This window comes from Gossypium hirsutum, chromosome A07 (assembly GCF_007990345.1).
Source record: "Gossypium hirsutum isolate 1008001.06 chromosome A07, Gossypium_hirsutum_v2.1, whole genome shotgun sequence".
NCBI lineage: Eukaryota > Viridiplantae > Streptophyta > Magnoliopsida > Malvales > Malvaceae > Gossypium > Gossypium hirsutum.
Genome location: NC_053430.1, coordinates 10,260,561 through 10,281,094, shown reverse-complemented (window position 1 = coordinate 10,281,094; position 20,534 = coordinate 10,260,561). Strand labels below are relative to the sequence as shown.

General features: G+C 33.7%; 2 protein-coding genes across 4 annotated transcripts in view; both read right to left on the bottom strand.

Moving 5' to 3' along the window:
- LOC107934225 (protein SWEETIE) overlaps positions 1-14,776 on the bottom strand; it is a 40,950-nt gene extending 26,174 nt beyond the window's left edge. For 2 of the 3 annotated variants that reach the window (XM_041117547.1, XM_016866599.2), the window contains exons 1-14: positions 14,517-14,776; positions 13,849-14,056; positions 13,101-13,207; positions 12,122-12,358; positions 11,916-12,005; positions 11,748-11,835; positions 11,077-11,141; positions 10,780-10,884; positions 10,060-10,149; positions 9,853-9,933; positions 4,130-4,198; positions 3,668-3,793; positions 343-446; positions 40-172 (exon numbers count right to left, since the gene is read on the bottom strand). In XM_041117547.1, the coding sequence (XP_040973481.1) occupies positions 40-172; positions 343-446; positions 3,668-3,793; positions 4,130-4,198; positions 9,853-9,933; positions 10,060-10,149; positions 10,780-10,884; positions 11,077-11,141; positions 11,748-11,835; positions 11,916-12,005; positions 12,122-12,358; positions 13,101-13,207; positions 13,849-14,056; positions 14,517-14,684 (1,671 nt within the window). In that variant the 5' untranslated portion in view covers positions 14,685-14,776. Of the gene's footprint in view, positions 1-39; positions 173-342; positions 447-3,667; positions 3,794-4,129; positions 4,199-9,852; positions 9,934-10,059; positions 10,150-10,779; positions 10,885-11,076; positions 11,142-11,747; positions 11,836-11,915; positions 12,006-12,117; positions 12,359-13,100; positions 13,208-13,848; positions 14,057-14,516 lie in introns of those variants that run through there. The other variant, XM_041117548.1, reaches the window with a different exon arrangement.
- Positions 14,777-16,864: 2,088 nt separating this feature from the next.
- LOC107934213 (uncharacterized protein DDB_G0275933) lies at positions 16,865-19,817 on the bottom strand. The gene is made up of 3 exons (XM_016866591.2): positions 19,647-19,817; positions 19,339-19,486; positions 16,865-17,202 (listed from the first exon to the last, which is right to left on the bottom strand). The coding sequence occupies exons 1-3, from the start codon at positions 19,699-19,701 to the stop codon at positions 17,124-17,126; spliced, it is 282 nt and encodes a 93-aa protein (XP_016722080.1). The 5' UTR covers positions 19,702-19,817; the 3' UTR covers positions 16,865-17,123.
- Between the last annotated feature and the right edge of the window lie 717 nt (positions 19,818-20,534).

The following is a 20,534-nucleotide window of genomic DNA, read 5'->3' as shown; positions in this document are numbered from 1 at the left end:
GAAAGAAAACAAAATGACCAACACAGAAATAATCTATACCTCCTTCAGCATGGAAGATAATAATGATGATAAGAGTAACCACCCAGCTTCTTGTTCCACCTTGGCAGTAACAGCATCACTACTGGATTCTGTCAGCAATTTCTTTGAAACTTCAAGAACTGCCTTGGGCAATCTAAGGACAATTACATGTTAGTTTACTTTCAAGTTAATTTACCCAAAAGAGTGGGAACCAAACTATGATTTCAATAGAGTATTTTTTACTAAGGCCTGGCCATGGCCACAAGAGCAAAACTTAAGAAACCTCGCAAACATAAACAGCAAACTGTTATAAAAGAACATTACCTGGCTGGATAACCAAGGGGTAATTTTCGAGAAATGGAAACTAAAGCAGCCAAAACTGTTGCTTGCCCATGCAAAGAATTAAGATCAACTTGCAAATTGCTTCCCTGAACACAATGGACTAGAATACTTAATTAATTATGTTTTGGAATCATACCCAAAAAGATTCACAATATATGAAAACAGAAGAAAATCAAAAGGTGAGAATAACACCATAGCCCCATTGAGATGGGCAGTCAATGTGGCTATTGCAACACCGACCCCTTTAAACAGTACTGACCGTCTGATCAGGTTAGTGCCTAAAGTCAGTGTTTTAATATCCACTCTAAATTAGGCTGCAAGATAGGAGTCAAGATTTAAAGCCACTTCATTCTACTAAGAAGTTTAGGCATTTAAAAACTAGTCAGTCAGCTCACAGGAAGTCAAGCAAAAGATGGTAAAGACTTGAATATAAAAGATACAATCAAGAAGGGCATGAAAAAGAAAGATTGAAAAGCACTTGCAAGAAGAGTTATTCCTATGGAGTAAGAGCACTTCACCATATCATGTAGCTGATATGGTTGTTAAAAGCAGTTGTCAAAAAGCTGCTCTTAACTGCATTTCAACTTAAATAAAACGAGGTGTTTTGAGTTTTTAGGAAAACAGTGCGTTTCAATGTTTGGGTCTGTTAATGAAATGATGCGTTTCATTAGTTTTGTTTTTGTGACAGCTGTGAGCCATGTCTGTTACAACGGTCTCATTTCCTTTTCCTTATTTCTGTTGTTTTGTTGAGGAGAGAAGCAAACAGTAAATGAACAGTTTTTTCTTCTTCTCTAAATTTCTCTCGTATTCTCTTCTCTGTTTCGCTCTTTTCTGTGAGTTGTTTAGCTCATATCAGTAGCACCATTACACCATACCAGTAGTGTTGGATCTGCTTACTCCAAGTTCCTTATCTATCAGAAGGAACACTACTATGAACTACACAAGGCTACATAGATAATTTATGTGAGAACTTTATAGAATAATATCCACGAGCTAGCGAATAGCACCCACCCTTTCTCTTCCCTTTTCCGCCCATAAAATCATAATTATTGACCCACAAAAAAGGTGAATCTTTTGTGACAACAGAAGCAGAAGTTATGCAAGTTTTCAGGAATAAAGTAAGTCTGCCTTATAAAAATAAGTTATCAATGAACTGATATGAAATAGTTTCACAAGAATTAGACAAATGTCCTAATGGAACATCTTATCAAAAGATTCCATGTGATTATTTCTAGTATAGAATGACAATCATCCACCTTGGTATCTCATTGAATAAAACTAGTTATATTGCTCTTCGATTGATTAAGAAGTTTAGCTTTTAAGAAACATAATGAAAATCAACCAAACGTGTCCAATGGTCAAGCTGCCCATCCAACCAAGTAGACGAGGCTCGAAAACAAATTGGACCTTAGACAACAGAATTAGTAATTTGCACAAGCCCAGCCCGAATAACTGTTGAATAATTAAAAATATTTTTATTTAATTTTTAAAATACAATAAATAATAATATAAAAATACTTTTTGTTTTTTAATATTATATTAAATAGTTATTTAGACTTTCAAGCCGAGCCCAAATTGGGCCTTTTTGGGCTATGGACCAGCCTGTCCCCTGGACAAGTCTAGTCGCAATTTATCACATTTACTTGTATTATTCATCAAGAAAAGGTTTTAACCATTGGGAAAATATATTCCTTCCCCTCCCTAACATGATGGTGACGTACAACTTAGATTAGGTAAGACCACCAAGAGCAAGAGTTTTCTGTTGTTATTTAGTTAAAGAGAAAAGAAACAACTAGACACAAATAGAAAAGGATGAGAGTGAAGAAAACAGGAAGATAAAGAGAAATGGAAATGGAAGCCAAGAAGCTTAGAAGTAGCTGAAAGTTCTTCCATTTCTATAATTGATCTCTGTAAAAGCTTTATTAGTGACAACAAGAGGGGATAATTTTTTTCCTCAATAGTAGAGGTACTTGCTAACCTTAAGATATTATGCAAAATAACGGTAGTAAAAACTAAAAGAAAAAAAAAGGCAGAAAAACAGTCTTGCATGATATCAAGCTATGGTACACTGATGTTTTTATTCATAGGCCTAGCACCATATGGCAGCCCTATTTTTTGTAATCAGCGTATGTCATACTTTTAAAAACAAATAAGGATGTTAAGTTTCATTTCAAGATTTTTTCTTTTCAGTCGGAATTATCAAGGTTTAAGAACAAATAATTAATTGTAATGAATGTCATGAATACATTAATCAAAAAGAGAACTACATAGCTAACAGACACGAATACATATACAATCTGAAGAATCCTAGAAGTTAAAAAATTCCTGGTTATATACAACCACTACATGGACCTGGACATTTGCCATGTACGTATATCGCACCATATTGATGCTTAATCAACATAGGAAGTAAAAATCATGATCCCTGGTTATTGATGTCAGACCAATTCATAATGGCATCTCTACAGCTAATGCAATTAAAACATAAAAGTTGCGCATATAATAATGAGATTCATAACTTGGGCTTAGAATATCAGCTGTCTGAAAGTAACAAGAGCTTCTAAGGTGAAATTTTTCAATTTGAATAATTATAAATATAATGCAACACATGCATTGTCCTATGCGCATGAGCAAACATGTTAATGTAATTTGGTGTCTGTGGTCACTTCAAAAGAGAGTATAAACACCACGAAGGGGAACACAGAAGAAAATGCTCACATTGTTATCGATCAGTATGACAGTTAGGATAATTTTACACAGCATTACTGATTAAACCAAAACGAAAAATCTGACATCCATTTACTTGAGCAAATTAGGCATGAACAAAGGTAGCATAATAAATGGGGAAATTTATACTTCACTCCTAGCTGTTCAAGCAGAACTCAACTTACACCATTCAGTTTCAACAGTGAGAAGTCAATACGGTTCACTCTGCTACTCAAGGAGGCTACACCATTGACCTTCAAGTAAGTAAGATTCTACATAAACCTTAACTTTTTCCTACCTTAATTTACGTTAAAAAGTATAAAATAGTTATGCCAGTAAAACAATCAAGTTGGGATTTTCATGTGACCTCTTCTTTCTATGTAAATTAAAAAGGTTTTATAACAGCAAAGTAGGCGAATTTATTCAATTTGTGTTAAGTTTAACAAAAACAAAAGTTCAATAAACAATATGAACCACAATGGACTAACCAAAACATTTCAAATCATGGGGATTGAAATGATTTTCACTGAACAACAACAAATTACAGATGAAAAAAGACAGCACAAAAATAGATGCTTTGAAGCCGAAAATACTAAATTACCTTTTCAAAGGAAACACTTTCCCTTAAAGCATTTAGTATGGTCACTCCATAAGATATCAAACTACCAACACAAGTTGGATCAACCTCAGCCAATGTACGCAATGTCAAAGCAGCCTCAACACGTACCTTCCATAAATTTTCAAATAATATTAACTTATGCTAATGCGGTACATTGTAAAATGAGAAGCTGCAGGTTTGAACAATATATGAAATTTTACAAAATAGAATTAAGCTTCCGATGCATGAGTTTAATGCCCAAATCAAAGTCACTTTTCAAGATTTATGCTTGTCTACTTTTATTTTATTTCACAACAGATGGATGAACGTTTTTCTAACAATTTCAATAAAATACAAATACATATAAAACCTAAACCAAGTAAACTTAATAACTTATGAGAATCTCTTAATGCAACCAAATATGTCTAACTTCTGTAAAATGTAAGAGATGTATAACGAGCTTACAAGCTGGTAAGAGTGAGATACTGCTGCAACAACTGTGTTATCAAACACCTCCTTGAATTCAAGTGGAACCTACATAAAGACATATTGGATTCACAATGTTAACATGCTCACACATACAAATAGAAATAATATCAGATTTTCTTAAGTCCTCTTACGTCAAATTTTTGTTTATAAAAGACAAATTACTCAACTAAATAATCATAGAAGAGGTAAGCATTTTTCAAACAGTAACATACAAAGGCCAAAAGAATTAGGCATATTAGCATATTTATGCACCCCAAGAAAACAAATAAATCAGGATTCTTCACATCCCATAGTTAATTTAAGATATTTAAATCGAGTTTCAACAGTTAGCTACCATCTAGCTCCAATTTTAGTTAGGAGAGATAGGATAAGAACAATTAAATATCCATGAACTTCATCTTGAGAGCTCCATAGTTAGCTTGAGCACAAGAATCACTTTAGAGAGAAAATTAAATGTCTGGTGCAATCTATGAGTATGATCTCACAGATCATTGTATTCCCCTTCATATTACCACAAGTGTTAAGAACAGGCTTTTTCTATTCCATTTTATTCATAAGACATTACATAAATATTTATACACATAGTAAGCCTAACTTAGGAAACTCTATACTAGGAAACAGACTAACTCTAGGGATGCTGTCTAAAAAAACAGCCTTAAAGTTAGGGATAGTAATCAGTAAAATATTTACAGAATCCTATCTGATACACTTAAATATTCCTTAATTAGTAAATTGTAATCTGACACTCCCCCTCAAGCTGGGAAGTGGATATCATCCATTCTCAGCTTGCTTACTAGTTTCTGAAACAACTTTCCAGACAACCCTTTGGTAAGTATGTCTGCTAGTTGACCATCAGTGGACACAAATGGAGTGCAAATTAAGCCACTGTCCAGTTTTTCCTTTATAAAATGTCTGTCAACCTCAACGTGCTTCGTACGATCATGTTGAACTGGATTATGTGCAATATTGATAACAGACTTATTATCACAATACAACTTCATTGGACCTTCTCACTTGATCTTCAAATCTTCCAAAATAATTTTTAGCCATAATAGCTCACAAATTCCAAGAGCCATCGCCCTAAATTCAGCTTCTGCACTAGATCTAGCCACAACATTCTATTTTTTACTCCTCCAAGTCACAAGATTGCCTCCTAGGAAAGTGCAATAGCCCGAGGTTGATCTTCTATCAACCATAGACCCTGCATAATCTGCATCAGTATAGGCTTCAAGGGTTAAATTCTCCCCCTTTTTAAATAGGATTCCTTTACCTGGCGTGCCCTTTAAGTACTGTAGAATTTGATACACAACTCTAAGATGTGATTCTTTGGGGTTGTGCATAAACTGACTTACAACACCGACTGCATAGGCAATATCTAGTCAGGTATGAGACAAGTAAATGAGCTTCCCCACAAGTCTTTGATATGACCTTTTATCAACTGCTGCATCTTCTAGTGCATTTCCAAGTCTGTGGTTCACCTCTATGGGTGTCTCTGCTGGTTTATAGCCCAACTTGCCCGTCTCTGTCAACAAATCAACTATGTATTTTTGCTGAGATATGAATATTCCTTCCCGAGAGTGTGCCACTTCAATACCAAGGAAATATTTTAACTTACCGAGCTCTTTGACTTCAAATTCTTTTACTAGGCATTTCTTTAAATTCTCCATTCCTTCCAAGTCATCACCAGTCACTATAATGTCATCTACATAGACTAATAAAGCAGTCACTCCCCCTGAAGATGAGTGTTTTACAAACAGAGTGTGATCTCCTTGACTCTGTTTATACCCCAACTTGAGCATTACTTTGGTAAATCTTCCAAACCAAGCCCTCGGGGACTGTTTTAGTCCGTACAAAGCCTTTTTTAGTCTGCAAACTACCTGTCCTGTATTTGGACCGAATCCTGGTGGAACATCCATATAGACTTCCTCCTCAAGATCACCATGTAAAAAGGCGTTTTTTATGTCAAATTGCTGTAATTTCCAGCCTCGGTTGGCAGCTAGTGACAACAACACTCTCACAGTGCTCATCTTTGCAACAGGGGCAAATGTCTCAAGGTAGTCTACTCCATACATTTGAGTGTACCCTTTAGCAACCAATCTTGCTTTGTACCTCTCCAAAGAACCATCTGATTTATACTTCACTGTGTACACCCAGCGACATCCCACTGGTTTCTTTCCTCTCGGTAATTTCACCAAGTCCTATGTCTTATTTTTTTCAAGAGCTTCCATTTCAACCTTCATGGCATTTTTCCAATTCTCATCTTCTAATGCCTCGGATACAGTTTTGGGAATGGAGATAGAATTTAGGCTAGTAAGAAAGGCTTTGTGGTTATGGGACAAATTTTTGTAAGACAAAAATAAGTACAAGGGATGTTCTGTACAGGCTCTAATCCCTTTTCTAATAGCAATGGGAAATTCATCTAAATTTTCAGTAGTTTCAGTAGTAGGTTCAGCAATTACCTCAGGTTGTATAGGAGGAGAAGATGATTGAACTTGCACCGGTGCCTTCTTCCTTGAGTAAACCAGTAAAGGACGAGTAGTGTCCTGAATCCCTCTTTGTGATTTGGGTGTATTAGGCTCTGTTTCAGGTTGCTGGACAGGAGCTGAAATGTGAGTGTTTGGTTGCTGGACGGGAGCTGGAATGTGAGTGTTTGGTTGCTGGACAGGAGCTGGAATGTGAGTGTTTGGTTGCTGGACAGTAGTTGGAATGTCAAGAAGAAAGAATTCTCTGTCCTTATCTTCTGTGAATAAGATCTCCCCCTGAAGATAAGGACGATTAAAGAAATTCTCTTGTTCTGCAAAAGTAACATCCGCTGATACATAAAATTTTTTTGTAGCTGGATGATAGCATTTGTACCCCTTTTGAGTGGAAGAATAACCGAGAAAGACACACTTGACAGCTCGTGGATCAAATTTTCCTCTATTTTGAGAATGTACATGTACAAAGGCAACACAACCAAATATTTTGGGAGGAAGGTTACTTGAAGTACTAAAATCAGGAAAGAATTTTGCTAGAACTTGCATAGGACTTTGAGATTCAAGGACTTTTGTAGGCAATCTATTTATCATATGAGTAGCAGTTAAAACAGCCTCCCCCCAGTATTGTTTAGGGACATTTTTTTGGAACAAGATGGCTCTTGTAATAGCTAAAATGTGACCATTTTTTCTTTCGGCAACACCATTTTGTTGGGGTGTGCTAACACAAGATGACTCATGTATAATGCCTCTTTCTTGGAAATATGGTGAGAGAAACTGATTGAAATAGTCCTTGGCATTGTCTGACCTAAACCTTTTTATTTCAGCTCCAAATTGTGTTTTGATCATGTTGTAAAAGGTTGGAAAGACAGACCTTACATCAGATTTTTGTTTTAAAAGAAATATCCAAGACACACGGGTACAATCATCAATAAAGGATACAAACCACCGAGCCCCAGAAATATTTGAAATAGTGGATGGTCCCCAAACATCACTATGAATAAGAGTAAAAGGAGCGGATGTTCTTTTATTGCTTACCGGAAAAGAGGTACGTTTATGTTTTGCAAGTTCACAGACATCACAATGGAATTTTTCAACAGTTAATCCTTTGAACAATGAAGGAAACATAATTTTAAGGACTCTAAACGATGGATGACCAAGGCGGAGGTGATGGAGCCAAATTTGGTTTTTATTGGTTTTAATAGATTCGGATATGAAAGATAATGGTAAGGAATTCAGAGCACTAACTTCTCCACTGGATTCCTCAAGATAGTATAGGCCATTTACTTCCTTAGCATGTCCAATCATCCTCCTCGTATTCTATTCCTGAAAAAGACATCGATTGTGATAGAAAACCACACTACAGTTAGAGTCTTTGGTAATTCTTTGGATGGATAGAAAATTGGTAAATAGTTTTGGAACATGAAGGACATTTTTAAGAGTAAGGGTTTTGTTTATAACAATATCACCCTGACCAGCCACTGTGATCACAGAACCATCGGCTACTGTTATCTTTCTACTACTAGGGCAAGGTGTATATGAAACAAATTTTTGTGAGGAGTGGGTCATGTGGTCTGTAGCTCCTGAGTCAATGACCCAAGAACTTTTTGTGGGTATATCCGAGATTTTAGAATTTTGAGAAGAGGATATACCTGAAAAAACCAAACCACTAGTACCTATTGAAGGAGATTTTTCCAATGATCCCAGCAGATTCTTCAACTTCTCAATTTCTTCTTTACTGAACTCAACAGATGATTCTTGAGAATTCCCTTCTCCAGTGGTGCTGGTTTTGACAGTTTCAGCCATGTTTCTTTTGAACAAATTCTACAGGCTTGAGGGTTGATCGGGAATGAGAAGAAGTTGCCAGACAAAGAAAAAAAATCCCAGAATTTGAGTTAAAAACCTGGCTCGGATACCATGTTAAGAATAGGCTTTTTCTATTCCATTTTATTCATAAGACATTATAAATATTTATACACATAGTAAGCCTAACTTAGGAAACTCTATACTAGGAAACAGACTAACTCTAGGGATGCTGTCTAAAAAAACAGCCTTAAAGTTAGGGATAGTAATCAGTAAAATATTTACAGAATCCTATCTGATACACTTAAATATTCCTTAATTAGTAAACTGTAATCTGACAACAAGCAACCTAAAAAGGGAAAATTAAATAAACATAGCTCAAGAAAACTTCCAAGACTGGTCATAATGACCTATTGAGTGGCAAAGCTGGAAACTGCATGAGCGTTCATAGATAAGAGGAATTAAACAGCTAAACTGCATCATCCAGATGAGCACTAACTTCAGAATCTTTTTTCCTTGGCCAAATAATAATTTCAGGGAGACAACGTGATGATAGCAGTTACTAAATAAATAACCAAATCAAATCTAAATTGGTTCCATTAGTTGGGTAACAAGTAGAAAGCCTGGTCCCAAAGTGGAATAAGCAAACAATCAAGCCAAATTTAAACAAAAAGCTTATCAGAACCCAAAATACAAACCAAATCAACCTAAAACCTAGAAGAGCCAAGGCCAAAATGATTTATCCCTAAACCATCTACTTGCCTGATTGCTATCTCTAACTGTCAAATATTCCTGGTGAAACATAAAAAAAATTCTAATTGAAGCAATACACTTCCAAATATGATGTTTTGGCTACAAATACCATGTTGTATTCCTAGCATTATTGAGGAAGTTGACACAATACCATACCTGTTTGCAATGTTTTGTATTGTACAAGTTACTTTAACCAAAAGTGTCAAATCCATGTAACAAAAATGACACATTTACTTCTTTTTCATGTGCATGTATCTCCACAATTTTATATAAACAAAAGATAACCATATGGACCATACCAATGATTCATAGTAGGAAAATTCATTTTCCAAAAATTTTCACCTTCCTTAACAGACAAAACATGTATCAAGCTTAGAGAACTTAATGATGTGAGCGTTTTAGCAACTAACTAATGTTAAGAATACATAATGCAATTACACTCCAAACTTTATGATTTAATATATATGTTCTTTGAATCATTGGTATGAGGTGGAACATAGAATGACTAAAACTAACAACTTATGAAACAATATATTTGGAAACATCATGATCAACATGGAGACTTCATCCTATAAGTGCACTAGATAATCATCTACTAGAAACTTATTATCAAATATATTTTGGGAAATGCTTACAAGAGAGAGGAAAATTTTGCATTAACAAGAGTACCTCTCCTAGAGTTTTCAAAGCATATGACAGGGTACGCAGGGCAGCAATTTTCATTGAAGGGCTGGCTTCTGGAGATTGAAGCTGCAAGTGTCCGCCAGCACACAACACCCACCCACAGGGAAAGGAAATTTAATTTAATTAAATGAAAAAAAATTTAGAAATGAAACTTCATGAAGACTGGAGACAGAATACGAATCTGTAGCATACCTGCTCTCCAAGGAAAACTGTAAAGCTCCTTTGAGAAGGTTCCGTCATCTGATCAGTTACACCAACGCGTAGGATATAGAGAACACATGCCTTCAGTAAAACAGGTAACTCTTCAGCTTTTGAATGAAACCACAATACCACATGATTATTCTGTTTATAAACTTAGTACAAGTAAAAACTTAGCAATGCTTCAACCTTTAGCAATATTCCATTCCTACAGAACAGAACAAAAAACATTTGTTGTACAAAGGAACAAGAATCCAGTAAGACATTTCTGAAATTTACCAAAAGCTTAAATGTTACACCAGATTATCTGCATTGACTTCCAGTACCTATCCTCAAAGCATGATGCAAGAAATTTGGAACAGGCAATTTCCCATAAACATTTTTAAAAAATTCACAAACAAAAGATGAGAAAAATGTTAACATATAGCAACAGTTTCTTTAACATGCATAAACTTCCCTCAAATGAACCTCTATAGATAAGCATTACTTAATTCTGATATATATGCGTTAATGTAATACAAATTCAGAAATAAGAATACCAAACAGAAAGACAGATACCAATACATCAGATGTATGAGAAAACAATAAAGGTATAACAGACACTAGCACTTTTCACTGGGATTTTGCTTATTCTTTGATGCTTTTCTGTTCCAATTTGTCACCCAATAAATAAATCTGGAGATATGTTAAAATCCAATTTTCTCAACCACATACCACTACATGGGCATCAAAAGATGTATCCATACGAAGCATGTCCATAATGTTCAAAGCATAATTTTGAAGCTCAATATCTAGATGTAGATACTTCAAATGAATTGCCTGCCAGAAAGAATTCAAAGAAAAAATTATTAAATCATCATCATTTGTAAACCCATAAGATAGGAAATTTACTGGGCATGCTACTTGTTTGATAGTAAAAGCTAATTTGTTCTAATTGAGAGATTTTAAAAGCCAAGACAAAAGGATATGCATTTTAAGAGGGAAATGGAGCAAGTAAATGATTTAGTATACCTGTAAAAAGAACACCCAAGATAAGGTAAGGCCAACACGAATATCCTTTGACCGAGAACCACTAGCTGTAAATTAAAGAATTTGTAAGTGTAATGATAGATGTAAATTTAGGACTTATAATAGGATGTAAATAATGTAAGTTGTAGGATTTAATGTAGGCTGTAATTTAGTTGATTCCCTTTTATGTGCATTGTATTACAGTATAAAATCACATTCAAGCTCGAGGAAATAATCAAGCTGAGATATTCAGAAATAAATCCCTTTTCCATCTCTCTTCTTCCTTCCTTTCTTCTCCCTTCTATATCTTCCTTCTTCTCATGACAGTATCATATTTTTTTCTTCTCTCCATTTTTCTGTTTTCTCTCGATTCACAGTAAGAAATACAAGATGTTACTGAAGAAAATTCATTGACAGTTCAAAGCAAATGCTTATGAGAAAGAAGAAAAGATAAGAACATCAAAGGCTGCAAATCTTCCGGGTCACCGCACCAACTTTTAGATCATGAAATGTTATTATCCTTGACAAATTATTCAAGCATCAAAAGGTGCTAAATCAGAAGCTAACCATGACTAAACTGGCCTAAAATATCTATTTAAATAAAAATTGGCACGATAAACAATTTTAGACTAATAATAGAGGTCTGAATAACATCCAACCAAACAAGAGCATACCTTTTGTGAAAGGCAAAGCCAGATGCCTCTGTAAACCACCTTCTAGTTTCTTCGGTGGAGGAAAAGGGCCTTTTCCCCTTGGTTGAACCTAGCAAGAGTTATAATGATAGTTTAAATAAACTCAAAAGGGAAAACAAGAAATAAAAAAAAAATCTGACATGTCTATACCTGCGCCTCAGGATTCATTCCAAGAGCAATCAATGAGCCCAGAGCTTCAGCAAATGCATCCCGAACAGAAGTTACTGAATCCTCAAGAGCCTAGTGAGAATAGAAGTAAAAATAGCAGATAGATAACAACCCCAAAATATAAGAGATCAAGAAAGTACTTTAAGAAAAAATGCAACAAGAAGAAGATAACAAAGAAGAACACCTGCCTTGACGCAATATGTAGCTAAACTATCAAATTCTGCAACCCCTAGACCAGGTCCCCCTATGTTGGCAATAGCCTTCAAACAACGTGCTGCAGCTATTCTAACAACAAAAGCTTTGTCTCCAATGCCAAATCTTGTAATGAGACGAAATGCCTCAGTATATGCTGAAGCAGCAGTACTACCACCACAGCCTTCCAAAGCATTCTGAAGCATGAGCAAAGCCTCTTGTCTCACAAACTCCTAAAATTCAAGATAAACATGTTAAAGACACAGGCATAAATGAGTAATAAAATTAATACCAACAATTTTTCAACTACCAAATTCTTGATAGCACCGTAGCGGAAAATGATTAACAAATTGTTGATATCAGGGTTTTTGTTTTTTGCATAGTTTTGTTAAGGGCGCAATGCACATTCAAAGGCACTAGACCCCTTATATTGCTAAAGGTTCTAAAGAAAGAACCACACACTTGAATGAAATAAGGTGCAATACGTGCATGCATGTGTATATACATATATATATAAGCCTAAGAAATATAATGCTGTTAATAAAACCCAAAGAGTGATCCACTTTTATCTTACAAAACAGGTCAGAATTTATTTTTTCTTTTTTTTTTTTTGGCCAATATGCTGATTAAAAACTCAAATATGAGAAATTAAGAGTTTGATATTATCCCTTCATTTTACAGCTAAAAGTACAGTTACTGGAAAAAATTAAACAAAAATAAAACAAATGCAATATGGCTTCAATCAAAAGGCTTTTTTGCACTTAATCGACTTAAGAAAGCATGCTTAGGTGCACCAGGTGTACACATGATCGACCAAAAGTGTCTGAAGCACTTTTTTTGTCTTATACTGCACCTAGGCATGCACCTTGACATCACTGCTTTTCTCTTTCAATAATTTCTCTGATATTTTCACATAAATTTTATGGCTTACAGTTGATAAATTGTATAAAAAAAATGCATATCAAAAGAATATACCTCATGATATTTCATCAGTTTTGTAGCAATAATAGTTGTTTCAAGCAAACCCGAAGTTATTCTTCTTCCAAAATGCTGATATAACTTGCCCAAACACTGTGCAGCACCTACAAATTCAAATCAAATGCTCATAACACAAGAAACAATCTATAATTCAAAAAATATCTATAGAGGAAAAAACAAATCCTCTTGAGATCATGAGAAGCAGTCTTTCAGTAAGAAAATTTTATGGCCTTCCCACCGCAAAAAGAAAAAAGGGACCAAATTTATTGATTATGAGCATTAACTTATAATGAAAGGGATTAAGAAAAATTAGCAAGAAATCAATAAAATTAGGGCTGAATAAACACGTAAGAAAGAAGATGGAGCTCTAGAAAATGTAGGTTTATAGAAAACCTCTAGTTTCTCTGTAGTAATTCAAAGAAATAATAAGAATAATAAAATTGCTGGCAGTAAAGCTTGCTTAGACTGGGATGAAAATAACAATGACGTACTTATTCCTTCATTGAATTTTAACAGCAAAGGCTGCTAACTTATTAAATCAGGATGAAAATAACAATAACATACTTATTCCTTAATTGAATATTAAGATTTTTTCAATTTCTAAGGTATTGCTAATACTAGCTTATTTGTTTTTGTTGAAAAGTATCCTTGTACCAAGGCAATATTGTAGTTACGAGGACATTCTGCCACTTCTAGTTAAAAAGAATGATCTAAGCACAATACAGTTTCTTGCAGCTTCACTAACCAGCAATTCTCTGCGGCTCACTCCGCTTCCCATCAGAAAGAAATCCTTGGAGACTACTGGCCCTTGAGTATATTGAAATGCTATCTCCTTTAGATATTATCCTTGCCATTGCTACCGATGCCAAGTGACGCACAGGACGTTTAGCACCAAGAATAAGCAAGGAATATAAGGCATCCTCACATTTTCTTTGCCACAACAAGATAGATTCCTGAAATTTAATATTTTCAAGTCAAGAAAATAAAACTCCACTCCAAAAGAATAAATTTTCAAAGTCACTAAAATCTAAGAACAAAAAACACTGGAACCCAAATGTCAGACCCCTTCTACTACATTTACATTGAACTTGGAACTAATAAGTACTTCAGTGAAGCAAGTGATTTATCTATATTAATCTGTATAATCACAATTCATTTTCATAATAAAGCTAACTATTGAATGATAAACGTGACACCTCGCCAATATTTCAAACCAGAACTAAATCGCTTCTTACCAAATTAAAATGCGGAAGTTTATAAGAAATTGCGAGTCAAATCTTCACAGACATGAACTTCACTAAATATCACACATAAACAAACAGAATAAATAACTAAAAGGGAACACGGTCTGACAGAATTCTACAATTAGTTTGTGTACTGAAATAGTAAAAGGTAGGATCTGGGAAAAAGGACCTTAGGCTCATCGTCGAGGGCAGTGAGGAGATCGGAGAGAAGATCAAAGCAAAGGAGAGGGTCGGGAGATTTCTGCGATGCGGATGCAACGATGGACTCAAGCTGAGCTACCAATACGCCGAAGCGTGAGAGAGGAACGTTCTCTCTCACGTAATTCATCCTAGTCATTTCTCTCTTCTTTTTTTCGGCAAGAAAGCCAGTGAATCTAATGAAAACTAATATCTACTCCAGTGGCTCCCTAAATGGAAACGAAGGTTCGGCTTTCGTTAATAATTTCAAGATTGTTTGTTTTGATTATTAAACGTTAAAAAATTATAATTTGGTGACTAATATTTTCAAATTAATCACTAAACTTTAAAAAATTATAATTTAATCATTAATATTTTTAAAATAATTTTTAAAATGGTTTGTTAAAGTCACTCACCGCTAAGTGAGTAATGGTGAAAAATATATAAATTCATAAAAAAATATATATTAGAGCTTGAGATGTAGTAACCCTAGCTTTCAGTGTAAGGTTAATGCCAAATCAATTTGCTTACTTTCCAATTTCTCCTTACCTTGATTTGCATCTCAAAATTTTAATTCAGACCGAAACCCAGTCACACTTGTTACCCGGTCCATTGTATTATATTTAATTCAGACCGAAACTCAATCACACTTGTTACCCGGTCCATTGTATTATATACATTTGAATAAGTCTCCTAATTTTACTAGAGTAATATTTCATTATTTCTAGTTGGGTTGTTGCTGGAAATTTGTAAATAGTTTTAGATTTAATTTGTTATCTTTTGAATATTTTATTTTGTAAGCTCGACTATATATATTCGTGACGATAAAGCATACGAATAAACCAAACAATTCTTCCATCAAATACTTCAACAATTAAATTTATTTTCTAACACGTTGCTGGTGCCTTTGTCGACTGTTTTACACCTTCCGAGCTGGATCGCTACAAGTTTTGGGGGCTTTCGGTGAGATTAGAGCACCTTTCGAAATAAATAACAACACTCGAAAGAAACTTCTCCTTAACACTGATCCAAGCAAAATGAAATAGAATAGTCGAGTGAATGAAATAAAACGCCTAAAAGTGGAAATTTAAAAGAGTGAAGGACTGGTATTGGGAAAAGATGGGCATGGAGTTTAAAAAGGCAAAGACAGAGCCCCTAATACCTGACAGAATATGAGACTTTGTTTTTTATTTTCATTTTAACGATTTCCGTTATGCATTTATAATTTTAAATTCTTTTATCTATTTTATGTATTTATTATATATTTATAATTTTATATATTTTCAGAATTTTCTTATTTATTTAAAAACAATTTTAAAACATTTTATCATTTTTATATAAAATTAGAGTCAATTGATAAAAAAATATAAAAGTTAAAAGATTAAATTTATTATTATACCTATAAAAAAATGATATGACCAAATAAAACAATTTTAAATTTTTTAATGATTGAATTGTATATTTTAAAGTTTAGTGACTGATAAAGTGAGAATATTCATGAAATAGGGAACAAAGATGAGATGATAATGAATCACATGAAAAGGAGGCAAAATTAGCCATATATGAAAAAAATATATTTTGTCAAACAGGTAGGTTTTCACACTTTTTCAAAATACGATTTATTTCTTTAAATTTTCAAAAAAATCAATTTAGCCTGAAAATGCGGTATATGTTATTTAAGAGAGGCTGCATCCCTTCATGATCCTCTATATTTTCATGGTGACAATACTCAATATATATACATAAAGGGAATCTGCCGTATTGCACCTTTCGTTTAAAGAACAAAAACCAAAGATAAGAAGTGCAATCCGTGCAAGAAACACATTTCGAAGAATAATTACAAAAGAACAATTGTCGACATAACTCCCTATTATGAACGTCATTGAAGAGATATTTGAAGATTCAAAATTTGGAACATTAGGACCCTTCCATGTTTAAACCTATAAATTAAATCGTAACTTTGACTAAAATTTAGTCCATCACTTCAATAATAGCTTTCATTTTTTTATAATTTCTTTCAAAATTTCACTCATTATTTTAGTTATTTCTGAATTACATTATCCATTTATTATCAAATTATCACACAATATTAAAGTAGACCCATAACAAAGTGTGTACAATTTAGTTTTTATGAAAACAAAATCTACTTAATTTCTATAAAAATAAATGAATGAGAAATCTTCAGTATAGTACGATTGGTTGGTAACATTCCGAATTTCTGTTCCATTGGATTTGGATGGACAACAATGGACTTTGAGGAGTTATATACAATGCATGGAATGAAATAAAAAAGAAAACAACACAGAAAAGAAGACTTGCATAAGTTAATCTACTCTACTCTAAAAAACAACATTTGGTTTAGATATCCCAAAATCTCAAACTGCAGTTCCAGATAGATCCATGATTTAATCAATGCACAAAGTATTTGCAACTATCGGAGATAGGACCATCATATATATAAATATGCATATAGATATTTGCCCTATAACACTGCAAAAGATGGAAGTTCCAAGGCAAGCATATGGATTAAAACGAATAAGTTGTACGTTGAATACTTGTATGCAAGACTCTGTGGCCAGCGCAGGAAATCGGAATGATCTTAGACTCTTGCAGATCCTCTGTGATTTTCCTGAAGCATGTATTCTTTCTTCATTTCTTCCAAGACAGCATCATTGGTGCTGCCAAAAAAAAAGAGAAACTGAGTTCTTTCAAATTACAGTAAATCAAAGCCTTTCCCATTATTTGCATCATGTGTCTGTTAATCTTCAAATTAACCACCAGACGTCATGGATATTATAAAAATATATAATTGTATGCAGTTTCCTTGATTCAAATTTCTCAACAAGTTCTTGAAGTAAGAAAGAAAAGGGAAACCGGAAAAACACAAAGTAACCATCATTCTAAATTAACTGCATGACTTTCCAGAATCCATACAACGATGGCAAATGTGAAACCTAACTGCTTTCAACTATACTGATTTGAGGAAGCAGACTATTCTTTTCATTTCTCGTTTCACCCCCAAGCAGCATCTTAGACTTGGGGGCCATATATTGACAATGACTACAAAGTTACACAAGACACTTAAGACATAGTAGGCAAAGAGTAACAATTGGCATGGATACTCAATGCCCAGGGCCCAAGCATCAGCAGTCAAACAGCCTTTAGGGCAGAAACCCACAGACCAAAAAAGTTTAAACTCAGGTGGCTGGTCTGGTGGGACTTAATCTCTTATATGGGCATTATCGTTCACGCTTATATCTAATGTGATCTGGGGTATCAGAATAAACCATCCAATTAGATTATTACAATTGCCCACTAGAATAGTATGGGGTCCTTTCATTATTTATAATTACCTTGAAGCTCTATTCATATAAATTTATAAATTAAGGAAAGTATAAGCAATCTAGACCTGTAAATAACTTAAACAATAAAATGTCCATAAACCAATTTGTTTCTATAGGGCAAGATATTTGTGCATTATAAAGTTTAAATTCTAAATCTCGCTGTCCTTGAAAGTTAAATTTAAGCTATGGTTTCAAACCTTCAAAGTCAATATCTGCTACTTGTTGTGCAGAAGATCGATGAACATATTTTTCATTATAGGTGGCTAACTTATTTCCAGGTTCCATCTCTAACCCATTTTTATGCAGTTTTTCTTTCTGAAAATAAAGCTCCCAATATTATAAGAATATAATGAAATCCATGCTACAATAATGGGTCAATGTATTACTGTAACCTAACTATTGCCCAAGCTAGGTTGCCAAAGATATATTGCTATAAATGTGTCAAATGCAAAGTAGGCAAAGGCTAACTACAAAAAGTTCTCAGGTTTTATGACATTAAATAAGTGTAATTCGGTCGTAATAAGGAATGTATGGAAAAATATTGAGAAAGTTATCTCGAGAAGTCCTATATGAAATATGCAGATTTTAAGGAATGAAGTAAACAGGATACAATTTTTTTCTAAAATGGGAATAAGCCATTTTATTTGTAGTTGAATGCCTAACTCTCACATTATTCATAATTATACCATCGTATAAGAGATTAAAGCCATTCTATTCTTTTCACTTCGTTAATAGCTTGATTAATGAATCAAAATGCAAAATCTCTTGAGATCACACAAATATGAACAGTCTAACTTAAGCCAAACTTGAACTTTACACTTCAAACTACCTATATGTTGTTATATACTAATATCGGATATCAACAAGCCTATCATATTCATCAGCAATAATATCCTAGTAGTTAAAATAACCAACTGATAAACATTTATGTCACCAGGCTTATCAAATGGAAGCAAGTGCATAACCTTAAATTTTAAGGCAAGTTTCACTTCTCATCAGTAAGGCTTTCACTTGGCACAACTTAATAACGCTTTCCTTGGGGAAAGGAGTTAACAACAATCAACCAACTCAGTCGGTAGAGAGGATATATATATTTCAAATATATATATATGCATACAAGGATTTTAAAATTATTACATCCTAAAATACTACATTTCAGAATCTATTGTTTTCATAACCCTAAACTACATTTTAAGCCACATTCCTAAACGATGGTTAACATAGACGTGCAATCAACGGCCACATTTCTCAATCAAACATGCACGTCAAAGACACAATGCTAAACCAAACTTGCTCAAGGGACAAAACGCAGTACGAAGAAAAAGAAAAGGACATTGTTAACTCTAGAGACAAGGATGAAAAATGAAGAAAATAACTTCATAGATATATTATGCAAAGGTTTCCTCTATGTAAAATTTATGCGTGTGTATAAAGTATAAACTTGGGGGAAGAGAGAGAAAACAAACTTACAATTGATGAAGACAATCATTCAATTCTTTAGCTTGTTTACGACATTGCCATACGATAGAAAGAGTCTTCCCAGCGGCACACTGCGCATATTTCGAAGTGTACTCATCGCATTCTTTTAGTGCTTTTTGCTTCATCTTGCTCCTCAAAGCTGAAAAAAAAATACCCAAATTAATCCACCTCAAAATTATGACCAAACCTCCCCTCCTTTTTCATGAAAAAAATTTCAACATAAACAAAAGCAAGGGTTAGATGAGAAATGGGTTTAAGTTTTTCTTTTTCATTCTCCCTTTCAGAGGGTAATTTATTACCTTCCTCAACTTTCTTCTTGACATGATTCTCACGAGCTTCCTGCATGTAACCCATCGCTGGAATTTTCTGCTGGGAAATGGAGGGATTATTGGTTCCTGCGGCTTTTCTTCTCTTCTCTTCTCTTGCTGCTCTGCCATGTATTAGTGTTACTATTGTTTGGGCTTAGAGAGTCAATGCTTGGCCCAACAGTTTTCTTCTATTTGTACATACCCAACAAATTACTGAATTGAAATATTTTAGTAAAAAAAAGCCTCTAAAGTAACTTTCAAAATTTTGATATTGAGCAAATTAGTTCCTTTTAAAAAAAATAGAGTAATTTAATCTTCATCAATTACGAAAGTGAGCAATCAATGATAATTTATTTTTAATTTTTCTGTCAATTTTACATAATTTTAATTGGTATAATAACAAAATTAGCTCTCAAAATTTAGATATTTTGTCAATACTGTCTCAAGTTAACAAATTCAACCTGCAACCTTTGTGTAAATGTTGATGCTAAATTTATTGATTTTTTAGAATCAATACCAAATTAACAGAACATGTAAACAAAATTGTTATACCAATCAAAATATACAATTAACAAAAGACATTATCACAATGATTAATTGTCATTAGTTGCTCGTTTTCAAAGTTGATAATGATTAAATCACTCTGATGTTTTTTAAAGAGATTAATTTGCTCAATTTTAAAATTAAAAGAGACTAAAGAAGTCTTTTGACAAAATATTTTCAATAAGCTAAAGTATTTGAAAAAATTAACAAAAACAATTATTTTTTTCTAACAAAAATGTGATCTACATAACTCAATATCATTATAATTTTGGTATAGTGATTTTTTTTGTCCTAAGTTTACAAAAAAAATTATTTTAGTCATCTGTAAGGCCTAAT